This window comes from Acipenser ruthenus, chromosome 23 (assembly GCF_902713425.1).
Source record: "Acipenser ruthenus chromosome 23, fAciRut3.2 maternal haplotype, whole genome shotgun sequence".
Taxonomy (NCBI): Eukaryota; Metazoa; Chordata; class Actinopteri; order Acipenseriformes; family Acipenseridae; genus Acipenser; species Acipenser ruthenus.
Genome location: NC_081211.1, coordinates 357,627 through 379,904, shown reverse-complemented (window position 1 = coordinate 379,904; position 22,278 = coordinate 357,627). Strand labels below are relative to the sequence as shown.

Here is a 22,278-nt window from a genome sequence, read left to right as displayed (position 1 = left end):
TCCATTCATCGCTGGGGCTCAAGCTGTATCGGTGGAGACAGGTTTAGAACCCGAAACAATCAGCCCCACACTGGGAGTATATCCCCTCTACTTTCCGCTTTAGATTGCCACAGTTGTCCTCAATGAACCCGTTTGACAGCCGTAAAGGAAAATATATATATATATATATATCGCGCTCTGTAGACTTGACAGAATCAATCTCTCCTTTTCTTTCTTTTTAGAGCTTCCCTCCAAACCCTGCCCCCCCATCCCTACTTTGCAGTTAAGTTTATAAACTGATGCCAGCAGCCAAGGCAACCAAACCCCGACTATGAAAGAGGCGCTTTGTGCCTCGGCGAGGCGTTGGAATTCAGACCAGCCAACGCTACCCGCTTCAAAGCGGCAGAGCGGACCCTGAAATGAAGACTTTGCTGAATGTTAAGGGAAGCGCAAGTTCTAATCTGCATTGTAATAACAGGCGTGTCACTCTGCGGTAGTGTGGCAAAGGTAACACAAGTTACAAACTTTTTAGGCATATTTTACAAAACTTTACAATTAAACAGAGAGAGAGAGAGAGAGAGAGAGAGAGAGAGAGAGAGAGAGAGAGAGAGAGAGAGAGAGAGAGACGCTGCATCATGTTTCCACAACAGTCGGTCGGATATATATATAATATTATTTTCTTAATAGAACATTAAAGAATAGCGAGGAACGCCACAAGGAGCCCCGGTCTATATTACAGAGCCGCCATGATAAACTGGAGGCCATGTAAGCTGGGTCTTCTGGGTATTACTTCCTCGTTATCTAGTCACCAGGGAAATGATACATGTCAATGCCTCGCTCTTACAATATCGATTCTTCAGCTAAACTTTATTAATTAGAAGCTGGACAGCATTGAGCTCGAAATAATCACTTTTTCTTTTCATTTCCCGCGAGCCACAGTAACGGGGTTAAACAGCAATGAAAGCCGATTTAAATATTTAAATCCACACCGCTGTCTGTAACGCTCCCCTGCCTACACGATGGTGTATTTTTGTATGCCCTTGGTGTCTGTTTCTCCTTGCTCGATAAACTTGCTCTTTGGATTCCTAGCAGCACGGAACACACGCTAATAAATTCCAGTGGCATTTGCGTTTTGCATGTAACAGGTAATTCGTTTTATTATGCCCTTGGTGATAAAATAATCTGGTTAGTGAAACGCGTGCCTTTTAAATAATAAAATGCTAAAACGTAACAGTGTGCGTTATACAGGCTGCATGACAACGATGCAGCCAATAGGATTTTTTTTATTTTTTTATTTTTTTAACCGCGTGTTCTGTACAGTAGGTGAGTTAGTGTGAACGCTTCCACTTTCAGTACCTTGCGCCGCGGACAGCAGTCGAATTCAGACCAGCCAGGCTGTTCAGCGTGGATTCCTTCTCTTTAGCGCCATCTACAGGTGATAGGCGTCATTTCCCAGTTTATGCTGTTACTATCGTACAGAGCCAAAGCCTTGCTTTCAAAACCAGCAAATAATCACGTCATTGTTTAAATCGTCCAACCTTACTATTAACTAGCGCTGTCACACACATCCATTTACTACTACGACTACTACTACTAATAATAATAATAATAATAATAATAATAATAATAATAATAATAATAATAATAATAATAATCTTAAGAGCTTGGAGCTATTAACATCGAATATAAAACGTGTATTGTGCAAAGAAACAAATTTATAAATACAATATGTTGATATTAGGCTTTTGGTTGTTAGGGTTTTTTAAATGTATTGTTGACAATCAATTTTTTATTTTTGTTGTTTTTAATTAAAGAACAACGAGTTCAAAACTAAACATTCCATCATACACCCTGATCCAACACGTACTGATTAAAAACAAAACTGTCCCATTTCTTCTTGAGAAGCAGGACGTGATAACGAACCGAAAGTCTCTCCCACACCCCCCCAAAAAGAAATGTTAGCTGAGGTGAATTTTGTCCATCCTCAGCGTCAAGTGAAACGATCCTGTCCTCTCGGACCTTTCCCCAGGTCGGTGTGGATCCACGAAGATACTCCGCAGGACGCCTTGGACAGAATCTGTTACGAAATCTGGAAAAGAGTTCAAAGGATATCGACAGCATCAGCACCGGTCACAAAAAACACCGGCCACTCGAAGGAAGGCTTATCGACCACCCACCCTCAGAACCAAGACTCCGGTATAAATAACAAGGGTCTGCGTATTAATGATTCATCCTTTCTGCAACAAGAGGCAATTGAAAGTTACAGCAGCGAGAGGGGAGCGGAGCGGACAAGAGAGTGAGTAAACCCACGTAATAATAATAATAATAATAATAATAATAATAATAATAATAATAATAATAATAATAATAATAATAATAATAATAGAGAGCCGTGACTTCGCTTTTTTTTTTTTTAGAACCCAATATGTTATTCTCTGACTGCGTAAAAGCAGTGGTTGAGAAGTGGGCCTGCTAGTATGATACGTCTCCAAGTGCTATCTTATTCTGCTAAAAATAAAAATAAAAAATACTTAAAATAAGAAGAAAAGGGTGCAATAAAAAGTGTGGACAAACACTAGCTTTCTTTCAAGACCTAAAAAAGTCACTGGAGTGTCATTGGAGGTGTAAGGGACCGGTGTTATTGTTTGAGTGTTTGCGCACACTTATGGTTCATTTGGTTCCTATGGTTCCGTTTGGAACGCCCACAGGAGCATTCTGTCCTAGGTGACCATGGAGACAGCTTGTCCAGCTTATGTAAAGGACTCGCAGGTCACACCGGGGCGCGCAGCTACAGCAGCCCAGCAGCACAAAGCTGAGACTAGTCATTAGGAGAAAGATATTATATCACAGTGCATTTTGTAATGAGTGTCATCAGCGCTGAGCTTGCATTTTCAGGGCGGGCGCGCTGTAATGAGAAACGGGAGGTGTTGTACTACAAGATAACATGACATACTCACTTGATTCGGAAGCGGAATTTGAAGCACCGAGATGCAAAGGGTCACGGATGCGAATGAAGTGGAAAGCATACATTGTTGAATTCGCGCAGCTGATAATTCCGAGGCACCCACCGGGCCCGGAACAAAACTTAGCTGTGCTATATTTCATTTGAACATTTTAATTAATTTTATTTGCACAGCGGGGTAGAGGCTTCTGTGCGGCGTTTGTCAATCAGACCGTGCAGCTTACTTATATATGTATTTGTTTTTTTAAGACCAGATAGAACACCGTTTGCCGCATTGTAGCTGACTGTGTTGGTGTCACTGCTACTATCCCCTGAAGAGCACTTTCTCTTTCTTTCTTTCTTTCTTTCTTTCTTTCTTTCTTTCTTTCTTTCTTTCTTTCTTTCTTTCTTTCTTACACCATACACTGCCTGGTCCTGTTTAGTTTGGATTTCAATGGGGTCCAGATTGGTTTGAGGAAAGCTGTCCTTCATTGATTATTGGAGACAATCAATCAGAAAGGTGTTGGTGTTGATAAGCTTTGATCGAATGGGTCAAAGCACCAGGGAATCCCCGTGGATTGCATCAAATACCTTTTTTGTAGGATTAATCCTGGAATAACACCAATAGATCGTTGATGCAATCCAATGTGATCCCCAGTGCTGTAACATGCTCTAAAAAATCCAGCTGTGGTCTATCAGGGTATGAATTGATCAAATCAATCTCTTAGCTTTTGAATTTTGGCAAGATTTGGCAAGGCCATATCCTTAACCCTTTCATGCAGGACATATTTTAAAACAATAGCTGAAAAAAGTAGTTTTGGACACATAATAAATACATTTTTTATTCAACTTGTTTTTTTAAATCCATTGCTTTATATGGGGAAAACATTGCACCCTCATATGAGCCTATCATGCATGTGTGTCTCCCACATGTCCCATATAAAGACTAGAAGAGGTCATGCTAGGGTTAAGCTCTTTTTCAATTGTTTGTGTTAAACAGCAGGTCTGTGAGGTGTCATCAGGTGAACAACGACATTTCACTGATGGTCCAGCAGGAGTACCTGAGCCTGGTTGAGGAGTTCACCTCTCATGCTGACTCCCAAGGCAGCCAGAACCCACAGGAACGCCAAGCAGAATGGGACTGCCCCCCCACCGGGACCTCGCTGACCCTCGCTGCCGAGGAGGTGAGGAGAAACATCGAGAAGTACCTGAGGTCCGTCATCCGGGGGATCGAATGCACGCAGCAGCAGAGCAGGGGCTCCGGGGCTCAGGGGGCATCTGCTCCTGATTCTGCAGTCCACCCTCCCTCCCGGCGCCGGTCCCAGCCTGCCACCGCCTCCCCCTCTCCTTCTGTTTTAAACAGCGAGGGCTCCCAGCTCCTCTCCGAGTCCCCTCAGGAGCCGAGCGAGACTGGCCAGGCACCTGATAACACGGTGGGGCTGGAGGAAGCCAAACTGATCCGGGATTTACTGCAGGACAGGATCTTCCGCTCGGGCAGCTGCAGTGAGAGTGGTAACAGCGGCGGCCGTGATCAGAGGGGCAGTGGCAGTGCCTGTTCCGCCTCCCCCATCACCACTCCCACCCCCTCCCCGGCAGAGGCCCAGGACAGCAAGAAGACCCCCCAGCTGCTGCCAGTGTTTGCTAGACTCCACACCCCTGAGAAGCAAAGGAATGGGCTTCCCCAATGCATAGGTATGCTAGGATCACTGTAATACCACAGGTGCCAGTCTGTAAATTCCTTGCAATAATAGAGCAGTAACATCATAGTTTGAGTGCATTGTACAGTCATTCACTTTCGCTGCTAGTTTGGTCCAGGAATGATATCTCTATATATTTTTACACTGATTGTCTATTTAGACAGGCAGGTATTGAGTTGTGTTGCCTGCAAAACTCATTAATCATCCCAAGAACATTTACCAGCGTCGATAATAAATAATCAATAACCATTTGAAACTGTAAAGCGGTTTCGGGAAGGAAAGTTGGCTTTTCCAAAGGGAATGATTTATATATTTATTCATTAGAATTTTTTTGAGAGGGTACAATGCTTCTGCACACTGTCACATTAAGATACTCCGCACAGCTTATCATAACTTTGCTCAGTTGCACAGTGTAGCTCGCTGTCTTTTTATAATGCGTAAACAGTCCAGGCAAAGGGTGCTGCTGATTATATTTATTATTAATATTAATGACGTCCCAGAGCTGGGTAATTAAAAGGTGCTTCATGATGCCAGACTGCAGCTGGCGTGTGTTTTTGACATGAGATCCGGGTTGTGCTGGTGAATAGATGATTCTACTAATTAATCTCCCAGTTTTGTGCAAGGCACACCTATGGCTTGAAAGATAAATTAAAGTCATTTTCTTCACAAGTAGTTTGTCAGAGCTTTAGGATTAAAAATCGCTGTTGTTTGCAGGGGTGGGGGAGTGGGGGAGTATGGGGGTGGAGGGTGTGTAGGCATTTGTGCTTTGGGGTCAGCTGCAATTTGATGTGTAGGCACCCCTCCTCTGTTGGGACGGCAGTAAAACACATCGTGGGGAGGGGGGATCAATGGGCACATTCAAAGAGTCCTTCAAGAACTGATCAGATTAGCATTTACTCAAAGGTATCACGTCACTAAATCCTTGCGAAAACATTTTCCACCAGGTTTCCATAGAACTGAATCAATATGGCTTTCTGAAAATGAATGCTGTTTATACTGCTCTGGGCTGAATGCAATCAGTCAGCAATGAGTTTTTATTGCAGTTAATTCCTCTTGAATCCAGGGAGCGATGATGAGGAACAATACCCAGTCAGCCAAAATAAGACATCGATTCCGAAGACAGACTGAAGCACAGGAGAAGGAAGATAATAAAGCCAGTTGTCTTTTTTTTTTAACTGATTTTTTTATTTTACTTCCCATCTTTTTGTTCCAATAAATTGGAAGATCTGACATTCGAAAACATTACATTTCCAAGCATCAAAATTAAAGCTCCCGGTACAACCGCGTTGCTTTTTGTCTGTTCCTGCAATAACAGCAGTTAAAGGTAACTTTTGAAATAAGCATCAAGTGGACATGATATTGTTGTCAAAACGCACTGAAACTTTTAAAGGGCATTATACAACGTAGTCAGGATTTGAAACCAGGGATCAGTAAAAAAATATATATATTATATTATATGTATGATTTTTTTCTTTCCTTTATCCTCCTCAGCTGAATCTGATTTGAAGACTGTCAGCAAACATATCCTGATCACCAAAGAGACCCTTGCAGAGTTTCGTCTGCGCATGTCGAACACCAGCCTGTTTGGAGGAGCCTGCCAGGGGCAAGACATACATGTGCCTTGCAAGCCAAGTCCCGCCAGCTGTTTGAACCCAGGCTCTCCAGCTGTAGCCAGGGTGCCAGCCCAGATTAGACAGGCCAGTCTGGCACCCCAGCTTCTCCCATGGAAGAAGGACCCCAACATGCCCAGCAAGGCCAGTGACAGGCTCGGAGCCACCAGCTCATCCGGCTTCGGGCAGGACTGCACAAGGAAGCAGATTGCTCCGCCAGAGAAAGGCTTGCACTACGAATTCCTGGATAATGTCAGGAGACCAGATGGCCAGGCTGCAGTCAGCTGCAGGGTGGTCCACACGAGCGGTCCGCCAGAATCTATCCGTAAGTTAAAAAGGAACTGGCTTTTTCCACTCGCTCTTTGTCATTGTGTGTGTTGGAAATGACCCTCGGTTTTAAACAGCCCAGGCAATAGAAAGTTGAATGTCATTTAGGGTTAACAGGAAAATAAGAAACACTGATGAAGGCAATAGCTAACCCTTTTAACAGTTTGACCATGTTTTATTTCATGCTTATGTTGTTTACCATAATTTACCACGGTCTGTCATATTTTATAATGTGCATTATAATACCTTTCTAGGATTTACAATTCTTACCTCTGCTGTACCATGTTTTATTGCGCTTTTTGAAATGCTGTCATTTTAACAGCTGCCTGTGCTGTTGAAGAAAGCAGGATGTGCTGTCCGGACCGCAGGCTGTGTTCACTAGCCTCAGAGCATCGCAGCACCTTGAAGTACACCGGGAAGACTTTCATCCCAGGCAGCGTGGCTGGCATTGTGCCCAGGACACCGCTGATCAGCTGCCAGCCCCCTCCACACAACCCTCCCGGCTTCAGCCCTTACCAGGTAACCCAGCCACACAGTATTGCTTCGCCGATGGGGTCGGTTGGGGCAATGTTGGGAACTGCTGCTTTGATCCAGGTCCCTTGTATAGCTTGTAGAGCAGAGTTGATGTTACTTTGAGGAAAACCATGTCTTACCACGAAAAAGTTGCTCTCTGAGCTGTTAGGGTGCTATAGGGCTTGAGCAGCTGTTCTCAGCTTTGCTACACAGTGGCCTGATTAATGCCTAACGTTTACTAATCAAATAAAAGCAGTGTGGAGTAGTGGTTAGGGCTCTGGACTCTTGACCGGAGGGTTGTGGGTTCAATCCCAGCTGGGGGACACTGCTGTTGTACCCTTGAGCAAGGTACTTTACCTAGATTGCTCCAGTAAAAACCCAACTGTATAAATGGGTAATTGTATGTAAAAATAATGCGATATCTGTATAATGTGAAATAATGTATAATGTGATATCTTGTAACAATTGTAAGTCGCCCTGGATAAGGGCGTCTGCTAAGAAATAAATAATAATAAAAGCAATTTTTTTTGTAATCATTTTTTTCTGTCTACTACCGGCAGACACTTGTTTCACAACTTTCCCTCGCCGGCTTCCTTAATTACTTAATGCAGTTAATTCCGCCGCGTGCTGTTGCTAGGCAACACAGATCCTTGACAAAAAAAGTGTTTTCCCTTATAAACAGTTTACCATAGTGAAATGCATGTGTGTATGCATGCATGTGTGTATGTATGTGTGTATGCATGCATGCATGTATTTCAATCCATCAGTCTTTCTATCAATCAACATTCTGGCCGTATATAGAGCTGAAATATTCCTAAACCCCTTGAGCATGCCATGTAGCCTTTGTTACCTACACCAGAACGTGCTGGCTGTTTCTCTTTGTTTCAGTGTCACTGTTCTGTAATTAAAGACAGCTTTAAAGTGACCCTTGAATCTCACATTGTCTGCAGAACCCCAGGAGGCTGAGAGAGGGACTAATATGATGAGAATACAGCAGGGGTCCTTTTCATCAATCTGTTACACACACACACACACACACACACACACACACACACACACACACACACACACAAAACAACAATCCTTCTGATAAGTACCTTGAGTACATTATCAGTCATTATAAATCACATATCCAGTATATATTATCCTGGACATCTTATCCTTTATTGCGCACAGTTGGAGCAGCCACAGCGTCTCAGCTTCGCTTCGCGGTCCTCTCGCCCAAACTGCACGAGATGACATCTCTTATATAACACCGACGCAAGGCGTGTTAACTGATAAAGCGTGGGACTGCAGGCTGTGTCTGTGAGATGCCACTGCTCAGCTCGATTCTGTTACAGAGCCGCTCTCTCTGGGTTAAACGACAAGACATCCCGGTCGACTTTTTGAACAAGGAATGAAAATCTGCCCCAAACATTGTATTGGTATTTTCTTGGCACCACTTGTATAAAACTATCAATTTCCTCCATTCTATGATATATATATATATATATATATATATATATATATATATATATATATATATATATATCTTGTAAGCAAACAGTTCCATCTTACTGGTGTTATTGTCTAATGTTTTGTTTTTAAGCTCAATCAAGCTGCATCATGCCGCTTCCACATTTTCAAAGGGTTTGCTTGTTTGTTCTTTATACTGAATACCTAATGCTAAAGATGGGTTTATATTGCTGTCCATATGAGCAGATCAGCACTGTAACGAGAGTAGCCTTGATTGTGAAGTTGTACTATGCATGTGTGTATTTGCTTAGATTCTGAATCCTGTGTATCGTTTCACAGAACTGTTTTCAGCAGCAGCAGCAGCAGCAGCATAGAGCCCAGACACACTACCAGCAGGCTCTGAACTCCCAGGCTGGATATCATGCACGACGGGTAAGTGAGGTAGACTAGTGCTGTACTGCTAGCACTGGGAGACTGGGAAGCACAGAATAGCCTGCCCTGGCCTGGAGGGAGCATCCTTTCTGTTAAGGGTGGGAGCAGTTCAGTCTCCATGCCTCAAGCCTGCCTTGGACTTGAGGGAGCACCCTTTATCTTAAGTCTGCAAAGCTGCCCTGAGTCTTTGCATGGAACATTGGGATGCAGTTATCACACTCCCCCCTGCAACAGAAATCCAGTTTCGGTTCTGTAAATCACAAAGGCTTGCAAAAGTGTTCACTGCCCTATCATCTTTCCAATGGTGCATAACTTATTATCTAAGCAAGTTGAGATTGTTTTCCTTAAACAGACAGCACATGCATCATAAATATTTAGATTGCCTTGCAGATATTTTCCCTGTTAGGTTTGAGACACAGGGATCTGCTGTGTAAAAAATCCATGTGCTGGTATCAAGACCGAAGAACCACACCTCCTCCTACGCTACACTGAAAAACTAATCATCGCTTAAATATCTTCATCCCCGTCATTCTCGAGTGTCGTTTCCATTTCAGCGGTTGCTTCTGAAAAGACTCCTCGAGGTTGTTTTTTCTGAACCGAGGCAGTTGGAAGCACATCAGTGTTGCAGAGGCGTCAGTGCATAATCCTTAACTGGGAGCTTAGCACTGTCGCAGGGTCTCCTGCTTTTTTTCAGCTGGTGTTTGTGTATTTAAAGCATGGCTGTGCCCCCCTGCGATGCCTCTTTTTTTCAAGTCCCACGCAGCAGTTTCATTTCACACCACAGTGGAGTGCGCAGCAGGGTTTTAGCAGAATTCCTGATCAGGTGCGCTGTGTGGTTTTGTGCTGAGCGAAGGGCCAGGGTCAATAACTCCACTGTGAGAAGAAATCTTCAGAATATGAATCCGACTCCCTCCATATTCCAGATGTAATAGTGATGTTGTTGAAGCTGACACCCTGGGATCCTTCAAGAAGCTGCTTGATGAGATGCTGGGATCAATAAGCTACTAACAACCAAACGAGCAAGATGGGCTGAATGGGGCCTCCCCTCGTTTGTAAACTTTCTCATGTTCTTCTAATCAGAAGCATCGTCTTCAGTGCAGCACTCAGACCAGCCCTAGGAGAGATTAGCATGGTACATTTTGCAGTTTTTCCCATGTGTTTCTCCACTGCTTTTGATTTGTATTTACCGTACATCTCTGTGCTGAATTACTTGAGAAGACTAGCGTTGTGGTGGCTGCACACTGTTTGTCAGGTAGTAAGTAAGCAATGTAGCCCGTGTTGTGTCAATATCGCACTGTGACACACGCCCTGGAGTGCCATATTGTGACTATACAATGAGGTCATTCAAAATAAATTGTTTGAACTCATTTGCTGAAGCATTTAGAATTATTATTATTATCAGTCTATTTAGCAGACGCCTTTATCCAAGGCGACTTACAGAGACTAGGGTGTGTGAACTATGCATCAGCTGCAGAGTCACTTACAATTACGTCTCACCCGAAAGACGGAGCACAAGGAGGTTAAGTGACTTGCTCAGGGTCACACAATGAGTCAGTGGCTGAGGTGGGATTTGAACCGGGGATCTCTTGGTTAGAAGCCCTTTTCTTTAACCACTGGACCACACAGCCTCCTGTAGGCTTTATCTTGAATGCCTCCAGTGATATGTTTTAACATAATCGTTTTCTAAGTGAGTGACACAACAAACCGTATTTCACAGAAGATGTTAATGATTGAATTTTGTTCATGTGAGTGTGGTTCATGATTCATCGTTAGTACTTGTGTAACCCCGGACCCTCTATTATGATGTTTTTTTCATTTTTAATCAAAGAAAGCCTAGAGGTACATTTTGGAGAGCTCAACAGAAACTGCAAATGAACCATTAGTAGCTTTGTGGGTTTTTTTTCCTTAAGTACTATGAAAACAGAATAATGAAGACTGTAGCATTGCAGCGTATGGATATTTGTACATTGATTTAAGGCATTAATATTCATGGAGTACTAAGTATGCACTGTCAATGTTTCCTGCAAACTCTAATACATTAAGTGCCGTTTCCACCCTAAAAACAACATTTTAATTAAAAAAAAATGAATAATTTAAATGCTGTATTTGTCATATTTCTGGAATCAGATTATAAAAACTACAAGTGATTCCATCAGTAAATGTGTTCCATCAGTAAATGAATTCGCAAGTCTGCAGATTTAAAAAGCCAGTTCCATTTTCACTGCTCCCCTTATCACTGTGTAGCTGAACTTTTCAGTTCTTCAACACAATAGAGCAGTCACTACAAATGCTTCCTAACGCCTGGAACACAGCGGTGCAATGCCGTCAGCTCCCGGCTCCCAGAATGCACTACAGGAACGGAATGTTTTACTCGGCCCTTTCTAAATTGTTTATGTGAGTTTGTCTTTTGAATTTCAAACTGCTAATTAAAAAACAGCAGCGCGAAAAGTCTACCGCTCATCTCGGGCTTGCTTCAGATGCAACAGATACTGTTTCAAGGTTGCCTGTTGGAAGTTTAACTGAGGTATGCGGTGCTAAAGGCATAGTAAAGTGTGTTAAAGAATAGTGAAGGGGAGGCACAGCACCCATGTTTGTTCCCTGTTCTGTGGCGCTATTCCAGCGTTCTTAGAAGTGCAGTATGTGTGTGTAGTTGCTGCCTCTGGTGGTCCTCTCTGGGATTAGTGACAGGACTCTGATGTTTCTCCTTTCTCCTCCATGCCCCCCAGCAGGTGAATCACTTCCCCTACCCCCAGATGACGCAGTCCCTCATCTACCCTCCGTGCTTCGGCTTCCTGCCCATGGTGCAGCCCTACCAGCAGGGCCCAGGCTCCAAGCCCCCCGGCAGCAATCCATCAGGCATGGCGGGAGACGGGCCTCAGTACCTGTACCAACCCGCATACAGGTACTGGACCGGATCACCAGAGCCCATTATTGTATTGTATTGTATACAATGTTTCATATCCACTGTCTTTGTTTTACAGATACAGCTCCCCACACTCTAGAAACATGTACAACCACAATAACAGCAGCAGCAGCAGCAGCAGCAGCAGTCAGCCCTATTTCACAAGCAACACAAATGGTAGGGTTTTCTTTCACTGTGTTTAGTTTGAGCTGCGAGGGGAATCCTTTGCGTCGGGTTCTGAGGTCATCAGATCTGAGGTGAGCTTCACACTGGGTCAAGAAAGTTCCTAGTTTTGCTTGCCTTGCCTTCCAGGAAGTCTTTTACTGCCTCACTTCCTCTGTACTGTAATTTCTCCTCAGCAGTGTGCTCTGGGTCATCCCACTGGCTGCAAGACATGTCAGTCATGGTGGGAAGTAGATGACACATGTGCTGACAGGAAAGCAGGCTATGAAGGGCGGGGGATGACCCCAGGGGGAACTGACTAACAAAAAGTGCACAAGACTTTTAAAACAAGGACTGCAAACCGAGAGTTCCAGATATCATGTTTTAACAATTGAGCACCAGTCCGTGGCAATTAACTAGATACTTCTTAAAGGCAATTCCGAGTGCGCCTACTTCTCACTTCTCAAACCTTATCTATAGAGAAGCTGCAGAGACTCACTGGGTTGAACTGTGATCCTGACTCCCAGTCCCTAGCGCTCACACTAGGCCACCTCCCACTGCAGTGCCATCTGTTGGTGTGCAGCTGGGGGATTCCACTGTGTTGACAATGACTTTAATATCTTTTCTTCATTTCCAGTTCCTCCAGGCTTCTCGACCGATGGATTGTACATGGGGCCCATGTAGCTGAGCACTGCGGAAATTAGGACAAGCAGTTAGATAGTTGTTATTATTATTATTATTATTATTATTATTATTATTATTATTATTATTATTATTATTATTCAGATGTTTCTGTATTAATGTCATTTTGATAAAACTTGTAAACCTTTTTTTTTCATTTGCAAGACAATGGTCCCCCGTGCTTTTTTCTTCTTTTTTTTTAATCGCATGCCTTCCTTTATACATTCTAAACCACATATAAGAAATCAATTAATCACCGTTAAGGCTTTGTCTTCTTATCCTGTCTACAGGTTTCACCCGACACACATGGTATTAACTTGTAGTATAAGGTTAAAAACACTGTTCCAAAATGTACAGTACGGTAGAAATGTATGCAAAATGTATGCAAGCCAAGAATCAATCACCCAGTCAATGCACATGCTAACTGACTCTCCAAGCAACCCAAGAATCAATGGTAAAGTATTGTAAACCATTGTAAATCTGATAAGATGCAAAGCAAAAGAAATAAAGACAGAAACCCTGGAGACGGGGAAATGTATTCAGTGCCACCGTTTCACTGCAGGGTTCATTAACTAACAGTATGTAATAAAAATGATCATCCATCAAATGTAAGTATGTGCAAAAATAAACCAGCCTGCAGAAATCGCTGATTATCTTTAATAACTACGAGACGGGATCAATATCCGAGAGCCCGGTGCAGAATCCATCACGACGGGGAGGTGACCCCCTTCTCTCACCTCTGTGTTAACGGAGAGCCAGCCTCTGCACTTCTCAATGGATCATCAATCCGAGGGGGATAGGAAGAGGAGGAGGGCTTTTCTTCAGTGTCTTCTCCTACAGGCCTGTCGCTAAACCAAGGTCAGTGCGCGGGCAGCTTGATCTACAGCCTCTGAAACCGGGCTGAAGCGAGCTCTCCCTCGCACCTAACACTCGATTGCACTCTACATAGGCAGTGCTCTCCACTCCTCTTCATTTAGCTGATTTAAACATCAAAAGATCTGACTGTGAAATACAGCACTTCCTCGCGTAGGGCCCTTGCACAGCAACGCAACGTCCCTGCACTGGCAACGTGCTGCCAGCACGAGCTGGCACCTCAGACAGCACTCGTATGGCTTTATGGGATGATTTTTGAAGGCACTATAAAAATCAATAATAACATTGCTATTGCTGTTAACCTACGAGCAAGCCGGCACAATTACCAGATCTGACCAGGACTGACCAGCGCTGGCCATTGCTGGCTTTTCCCAACAGGGTAGTTAAAAACAATATCTTCCAAACCCGTTTAAGAAGTTTGTTAAAGTTTGTGATCCACAGTGTGTTAAATCCCCAGCTTCTGGTAGAATAAAGTTTTGCTAGTTAACCAAACCCACAGGGAAGTGCCGTCAGTAGCTGCCAGTTGTTTAATTTTAAACCCTAAACATGACTGGTCAGTTCTGGGCTGCGTGTTAAAACAACATGGAGTAAACATTACATTTCAGATGTTAAAGTCGTAGGGGTCCTGGTGCGGCTCATACAGCAAAAAGGAGGTCTATAAGCAATCGGGTTTATACATTTTAAGCTGGTTGGTATGAGATCTGGTATGAATGGAAGACAATGGGCTGGATTCTCAAAGCTATTTACTCCATTAGCACAGACTGCTCGCAAGCCCCAGCACCAGATGCCTAGGTTGTTTGGTAACTTTTTCGGGTGCGTTATTACTTTGTGAATAGATCATGCTAATGACGTGTTGGAGTAAACAGCTTTGAGAATGCAGCGCTGCTAACTGGTTGTGTGAATCGGACGACGGAGCGAGCACTGATGGTTCAGGAACACGTATATATTATTTCACTGGAGGCTGGGGATTTAAGGCACTGCAGAAGCCTAAATGATCATCATTAGAGTTAAGAGCGAATCCTGCATATCTTTAAGCGTTGCTGTGTACCTCCCGAGTAGAATCAAATTGAAATCACTGTGGCTGACTGACTTTGTGAGTCACAGAATGATGCCTGTTTATGCTCTCCAGACATCACGGATTTGAAACACATAATTAAGAAAAACACTTTGTCATTGCTTTGAATGGATGGTATTGAACTCAGAGCCCTTGTGTACCCAGAGAGGTTTCCATGTGCGATGGTGTCGTGTGAAAAAATATCATTTCCACTTTAGTGTGTGGTTACAGCGTCGTTAAGCTGTTATATTTTCTCAACACTATGCACTGCAGTCCTGTTTTTAAATAGCAGACAGAAAAGGGGTCAAACTGGTGGAGTATGAGACTTTGACAAGCTGCTCACCTCCCGGCGCGTTGTTTCTGATGTGACCTTAAAGCAAATGGCTGAGACTGAAGCTGGGCACAATTGCAACTGCCATGATATGACAAGCGCCTTTAGAAACATCCAATTGTCATGGTAATGAAAATGCGCTGGGATGCACTTGATGAGAAAAAAAAAGTCATTTTCATGTAATGTCATCTGTGCGTGGAGCCATTCTCATCAGCTGAATGTGCGCACATGGTAATTCTGATTCAAATTAATGCTTAAACATTGATAAAGTCCGGTGCGTATCTCACTTGATAATGCATGGTGGAGATGAGATGTGATGCTTCAGGGATATCGGCTGTTTAAAAGCCTGCTTTGAGTTTAAAAGACAAAACTGAACAAAATCCCCCCCCCCCCCCCCCCCCCGGTATTTAAATAATTTGTCTCGTACATTTTTTTTAACACAAGATGTAGTTAAGATAGGGTTCAAAGAAATGGCTCGCGATTGCTAAACTTTGGGGAAAACAAGGGTAAGGAGAATAAGAAGCAGGTGAAAACACCAGGGAACACAATATACAGAAAGAGTAAGAGTAAGGGGGCTCAACTACCAAATGGAAGATAGCGCTTTGAATGAGAATCGGTCTACTGCCATGTGGAAAATTGAGGTCAATGCGATATGCAGTTTAGTTAACCTGTCCTGCATCTTCTGCATGCTAAATAGCTCGGATATGCCGAAGCCTTCAGTATATCAGGAAGTTAAGCAATGCTTTTTCTGAAGAGATGGATACAAGCAGCATGGATGCATTCAGTCAGGAGCATCGAAAAGGATATCAGATGCTGGATCTCTTTACTTGTTGTGTAATAGTGTCTCGTGTTGCTTGACGTAAGGAATGTGATTCCATACATCCTTTCATATGCATTCTGCTTATTGTATAAGCTGAATTCTTCATGCACTTTCTGCAGTGCGACTCGTCTCTTTGTGGGGCTCGTCGCTTATTCATCCAGCCTAACTCATGGAATTACCGCAGTACTCCTTGAAAGATCAAGCAGAGCAGAGTCTCTCGTCTGCCCCTAATAGGTCTGATAACTGTGTATTCGGTCCGTTACTCACAAAGAAAAGCTTGGACCTATTATCTAGTGTAGTCATACACCAGGTCACTTTTATTAGTTTAATGGTTTGATGGATTGCACTTAAAAGGGCAGAGCTGTAAAAAGTGCTTGAAATAGAGAAGCTGGAATGTGATTTGAGGTTCTGATTCGACAAGTAAAAGCCTGTCAGATACTGACAGACACAGGATTGTGATGTTGTCTGGGGCAAGTCAGAATGTATGATGAACTATAATACAAAAAACATAATATTCAGCATTATTATTATTGGAGACGCATATGGATCACATTAGTTTACTGTAAAGCTACGTCTTAGTTGGTGCTTATCTTGGCGAGAGCCGAGTTCAAATCAGCATGAAGTTTTAACATCTACTCTCGTGTAATGGAAATCATGAAGATCTGGATACGTCCAGTGACTGCTGTGAATAGTGCAGCTGGCAACAAGGGAAAGACCTTGTGACAGCCTGGAGAGACAGCTGACAGGAGGAAAGAGACCCCATTGGGGCTGGTAAGGGTTAGCTACCCTTGTCGGCAGTATCCAGCTCTGTGTTTACAGGATGCTGGAGACACCCGCCCAAGGCTTCTAAGAAATTAAAGAGAAAAATACCCCTAGAGTCTGCGAGAGCGGGGGCGGAAGATGACTCAACGTTGGACAACACGGTTAACGACTTAGGAACGGAAACGGATATGAGTATGGAGAGTACTTCACAAAAGACTAGTTCAAGATCTGCAGTTAACAAAGACATAGAACTCCAGGTTTGTGTCTGCGGCTGGAGCAAGGCGACAACGGTCAGGGGTTTGAAGATTCATCAAGGGAGAATGAAATGCTTGAGGAAGAAGGGACAAGGGCCTCGCATTGATCAGTACTTCTTACGAAGTCAGTCAAGTCAGTCGAATGAAATCCAGCGACAGGAAGCAAACCACAGTTCGCAGGATATCAGCACCCCTGTCATAGATGTGAGGAGGACTTGCATGGACACAGTTAGTGATGAACCTAATGATCCTTGTGAACCCGGTCAGACAAACCAGCATAAGAGAGAAAAGAACCTCAACGGGCACAAGCCTGGAGTTAAATGGCCAAGAGCTTGTGAGAAAACTGCATGGGACACAGTAAACACAGATCTCTGCGTTGCATTGGAAAGATTAAGAGGAACAGTTGAAAAGAAGAAACGTAAATGGATGGAGACGCATATGGATCACATTAGTTTACTGTAAAGCTACGTCTTAGTTGGTGCTTATCTTGGCGAGAGCCGAGTTCAAATCAGCATGAAGTTTTAACATCTACTCTCGTGTAATGGAATTCATTATTATTATTATTATTATTATTATTATTATTATTATTATTATTATTATTATTATTATTATAATTATTATTATTATTATTATTATGATGATGAATAAATGAAATAAACAGAATAAGATCTGAGCCCAGGACATGTTTTGGGGTTCTGTGCAGAATTCCGGGGTACCTCTCCAGCTCTGTGATCCCGATGGTGTGTTCCTCAGCGCCTGGTGTACTAACCTCCTCACACTGTGATAAACACAGGCAGTGATTGTGTTGTACTAACCTCCTCACACTGTGATAAACACAGGCAGTGATTGTGTTGTACTATCCTCCTCACACTATGATAAACACAGGCAGTGATTGTGTTGTACTATCCTCCTCACACTGTGATAAACAGAGGCAGAGATTGTGTTGTCCTGACGATGGCTCACGGGAACGCAGGGCCTGTGTGGAGGGTACTAATCAAGAGGTACTGTATGTCCTCAGCATTGCTGTGCTGGGCCAGCCTTCTCCAGCTCTGCAGAGGGACCAGCCTCTGTGATGAAGACGTAGTGATAGCTGCTGTTAAGGAGGAGAGAAAGTCAGGCAGCACAGACAGGCAGAATCTTACAGTATTCTTCTGCTGTACAGACACGGGTTTGAAACATAGAATCAAGGAAAGCCTGCCTATTTGTCATTGTTTTCAATGACTGGTATTGAAATGAGAACGGGGGCTGAAAGCGACCCTTGTGCGAACACATACCAGTAGCACTTCATTCTGTGGTTACAGTGCTGGTGAGCTGTTCTCTTTCCAATTTGCACTGAAAAAAAAGATAGCCAGACACACAGGCAGAACAGATAGCTGGATTTACAGACAGACCCACAGATACTGTGATATACTTTGACCTTCTGCCTTCCACTGCTGTTTTCTTGGATGTGAGACTTTTTAACCCTGGTAACCCTTGGACCTGCAAGAAGTAATGACCATTCATTTAAATATGTTTAAGGCTGATAACTACTCCCCCCCCCGGATCAATCCGTCATCCTAATTGGGAAGCCAGTCAATACCCAGTCAATACCCAGTCAATACCCACATAATATACAGGGGCCACCATAGGGTTAGATTTGATGAAGAGCTTTGCTGTCATCAGATCGCTCTTGCAGACTTCACAATGTAGAATAACTTTGCAGACCCTGAAACCCTTCTAACCTCATGAAAGTGTATCGCGGTACGCCACAGTGACTGCATTGCAGTGCAGTTAAGAGCAGCAGAAACAAAGACAGTAAATGATGGTAAATGCACACTGCAAACACGTGGGACTGCAGAGCAGCTTGCATGGCAACTTAGAATAATGGAGTGCTTTTAAAGTGATTAATGATTGACTTGTGAGCGGCATGTTTTCATCAGATTCTTATTTAAATTCTTGTTTGTGTTTTGACACCTGTTCATTTCTCACTATGCGCTGTTATTGCTGCTGACTGTCGTTCTAATGAGTCAAGGTCTAGCTTCGTTTTGGTTTTTATATGCTATATGTTTCCCCTCGCGCTCGTTGAGCAGGAGTTAATTAACGTTACTCAAATCTATCTCAACTGGTTTTATTTCAAATTGCAATGCTGTCCATCCATAACTTTCCAGACTCTCAATCACACCCTCTACTGTAATACTGAAAGAAACGGAATTGTGCATTTAAACACATTTCGAATTTTCATCAGTCAATAATAACTAAAGAAGGTGGTCTTGTCAAAATGTTTGCTTGAACTTGTCTATTACCGGAAATTCAAATGATTTAGCATCGCCGTCATTTTTTTGACCAAATACAGAAAGGCAGGGGAGACATTTTCAAAACCTTTTCCTCTGAAGAGTAAATAAAAGAAGAAAAACACTTGGCTACAAAACAGAAACTAGAACACAGCAGGTATTAAATGTTCAAACAATGTGCGAATCAGTCGATAAAGAGGAGAATTCAGTATGTATTTATGTACAGTGCGAGCCCTCTGAGGACTGGGCACGAATACTGTATGTGAAAGAAGGGAGAGGAAAAAAAGTCAAATTGCTAGCTAGGTATTGATCCAAACCTCTGTTGAAGTTCCCATCTCTTCATCAATTCCAGACTGCAATCCATCACTGTCAGAGGCAGTGGTATCTGCCTGACCCATCAGCCCAGCCACGACTCATACAGATCAGCACAATGATTTGCTGTCACTTTCCCCTGCTTCTCACTGCTCACTGGTACACAGCTCCAGAGACGAGCACCGCACTTCACTCACCCTCTGTTTCATTTTTTAACATTTTTCGGATGAATATTGGTCTCGTAAAAGGTGCTGGGTTGGCAATACTGGAGATTTAGCTAAATGAATGGTGCTCTCTATTTATGCACAGAGCTGGGATAACAAATACAGCGTCAGTATTGCCAAGCCTGCCCCTTTCTCTTAGGGGGTGTGAGAGCAGTTCAGTTTCCTTGCCTCAAACCTACCCTAGACTGGAGAGAGCACCCTTTCTCTTCGGGGCACAGGGAGCAGCAGTAAGTGTGCACTAGAGTGGAGGGAGCCCCCTTTCTCTCAGGGGGGTGATGGTCTGCGTACCTCAAGCCTGCACCAGAGTGGAGGGATCCCCCTTTCTCTCAGGGGGGTGATGGTCTGTGTACCTCAAGCCTGCACACCTGAGAGCTTTGGAAGCCGCGGCATTGAAGGGGTTAAGCCGTACCATATGTTCCAGGCAGGCAAACAGCAGCTCAGCCTAATATACTAAGTGATATGTACTGATTTGAATTTGGGGCTGAATCTCTGCAGTCTCTGGAGATGAAGCTCTTATTGGGCGTGTTGAAGCTGAAGTGCTCCCCTAGGTCTGTCCAGATGACAGCTGCTTGTGAAGAGACGTGATTGAAATGTGGAACAGTACATGTACCCCCTCCACCTCAATAATAAGAGCAGGGTATACAACAGCAAGCTTTCAATAGAAGCCTACCCCCTACTAAACAAGATGACCGTCTGTCGTTTAAATAGCGATTGCTTCCTTGGATCATTAAAAAAGAAATGGTTTAACCTGATTCGAAATGCCCAATTCGAATGTTGCAACCCACTTACTGATCTGAAATACTATTAATCAGAAGCTATCATTACCACCTAAAATGGCAAGTGTCAGACACCCAGAAAGGGTTCATGGTCATCTCTGCAAACCCATCTCGCAACATTACTCAGCCTCAGCACTTACATCTAGTGGGGTCTGAATGGCAATGCATGACTAGTTCAGAAACTGTAATGCCCCACCAGCTCAGAGAAGGCAGTGTCTGCCCGCTACAGCATGCAGGAATGTCTGCCCGCTACAGCATGTAGGAATTTCTCCTCTTCAGTTATCAGCTCTTCAGCCGGCCTCATGGAGTCCTAATAACACGTCAGAGATTTCAGCCACACTCACGGCAGTTTTCACCCCAATTCATTCGTACCATCAGAGTGGCTCTTGCACCATGAGAGAACTTGTAAGACAAGTTATCTTGAGACTGAAACTATCAAGCGAGATGCAGCTTGTATATAATTCAGGATACAGGTCAGGGATTCAGTCACGGGAGCCTCTTTATATAAACGCATGAGGTGCAGCGAGCAGATATTCTGTTCCTGTATACAGTTACAATTTTTTCTTATCAGCTTGACTCACATCAGCGACAATTTTTCAATCGCCATAGCAACCTGGACAGTTGGCCATTTCCATCGACTCTTTCTTTATGACTCAAAGCAGCGAGCTCGACATCTCAGTCTAAACAAACTGATTCCAACCACAGTACTTCTTTTTTTTTAAGACACTAAATATTATGTCTCCTAAATTATTCCCCAGTAGCCTCTAGCAGCTTCATGCAAGCATTGCACTGAGTGCTGTGATGTGCTTTACATTCCCAAAGCCTTTGACTGTATCAGAGACTGCATAAGTCGTTCACTTAAGCATTGGCAAACGGCAATGTTCTGTTAAATTGGTTTTAGCGGAAAACAGATCAGTTGTTTCCATTAGTTTGCAGTAGCACATTGGTTTAGGCTGACTGATGGAAAGTTCTTGTTGAAGATGGTAGTTATACTCTGCTAAGCATTTGCTATCATTTACAAACTTCACGCTTTGCTAAACTCCTGCTTTTCAAAGGGTTAGACCATCATTGGATATCTATAGCACTCTGCACACCCCAGCAATGCCATTCAGATCCAGACACTCAAATAACATACAGGGCTACATTCTCAAAACTATTTACTAAAGAATCGTCATTTGCAAGAAACAACAATAATAATCCATTCAAGCTCCTGGATTAAAAGCTGTTTATTTTTTGGTTGGGTAACTTTATTGGATGCATTTCTCTTTTCTGTGTTTCTTTACGCCTGCGCTGTTAACAGATTCCCCTCACTGGTGGAACAGATAGATGATAAAGCACAATGACACCAGTGACCTCCGTGACAGTATTATGCTCTGTTGTTTAATAACCGGTCCACCCGTTCATCACGGACACAATCAAAACAATGAACAGGAACAATTATCTCATTGCAAACAACACACAGGCATCGCCCCGAGATATCAATAAATCATTGCGGCATCCTCAGATGAGTGAACCGTCCCCTGGAGGGTCTCATCTGCAGATTGCATGTTTGCTGAAGAGTTGCTGCGTTTCTTATTTACATTAAGGATGCGGGAGAGTTTATTAAAAGTAGATATAAGCTGTCTTCACTGAATTAAAAAAAAAAAACACTTTATATTCAACTTTAAGGCTGGGTCTTTATTGTCAAGTCATTTCACATTCTACCAGTCCACTAGCCACAGTACCTGTCCCCTTTCACTCGGGCACTCAGTGACACTGCAGTTGACCGCAGGAATCACGAGCAGTGAAAGGCACTGTTAGAATGCTTCTGTGGGATAATTCATTTACCAGCTGTGTCTCAGTGCTGTTAAATTATGTTGTCATCAAGTGCATGGGGGTTTTAATTTCAAAACCGAGATCCTTG

General features: G+C 43.3%; 1 protein-coding gene across 2 annotated transcripts; it reads left to right on the top strand.

Annotated features, from left to right (window-relative positions):
• The first annotated feature begins 1,790 nt into the window (after positions 1-1,790).
• Positions 1,791-13,306, top strand: LOC131699727 (uncharacterized protein C1orf94-like). 2 transcript variants are annotated; one of them, XM_058997664.1, is made up of 7 exons: positions 1,791-2,275; positions 3,924-4,612; positions 6,109-6,552; positions 6,877-7,073; positions 8,862-8,954; positions 11,681-11,856; positions 11,936-13,306. In XM_058997664.1, exons 1-7 carry the CDS (start codon positions 1,935-1,937, stop codon positions 12,057-12,059), a joined length of 2,064 nt encoding a protein of 687 aa, XP_058853647.1. In that variant the 5' UTR covers positions 1,791-1,934; the 3' UTR covers positions 12,060-13,306. The 2 variants fall into 2 exon arrangements, with proteins under 2 accessions (XP_058853647.1, XP_058853646.1); XM_058997663.1 differs by having other exon boundaries at positions 3,921-4,612.
• The last annotated feature ends 8,972 nt before the right edge of the window (positions 13,307-22,278 follow it).

Coding starts and splice junctions, on each gene's coding strand:
- LOC131699727 (XM_058997663.1), top strand. CDS start 1,935: ATGTTAGCTGAGGTGAATTTTGTCCATCCTCAGCGTCAAGTGAAACGA. Junction 6,553..6,876: donor CGGTCCGCCAGAATCTATCC/GTAAGTTAAAAA, acceptor TCATTTTAACAG/CTGCCTGTGCTGTTGAAGAA. Junction 7,074..8,861: donor CCGGCTTCAGCCCTTACCAG/GTAACCCAGCCA, acceptor ATCGTTTCACAG/AACTGTTTTCAGCAGCAGCA.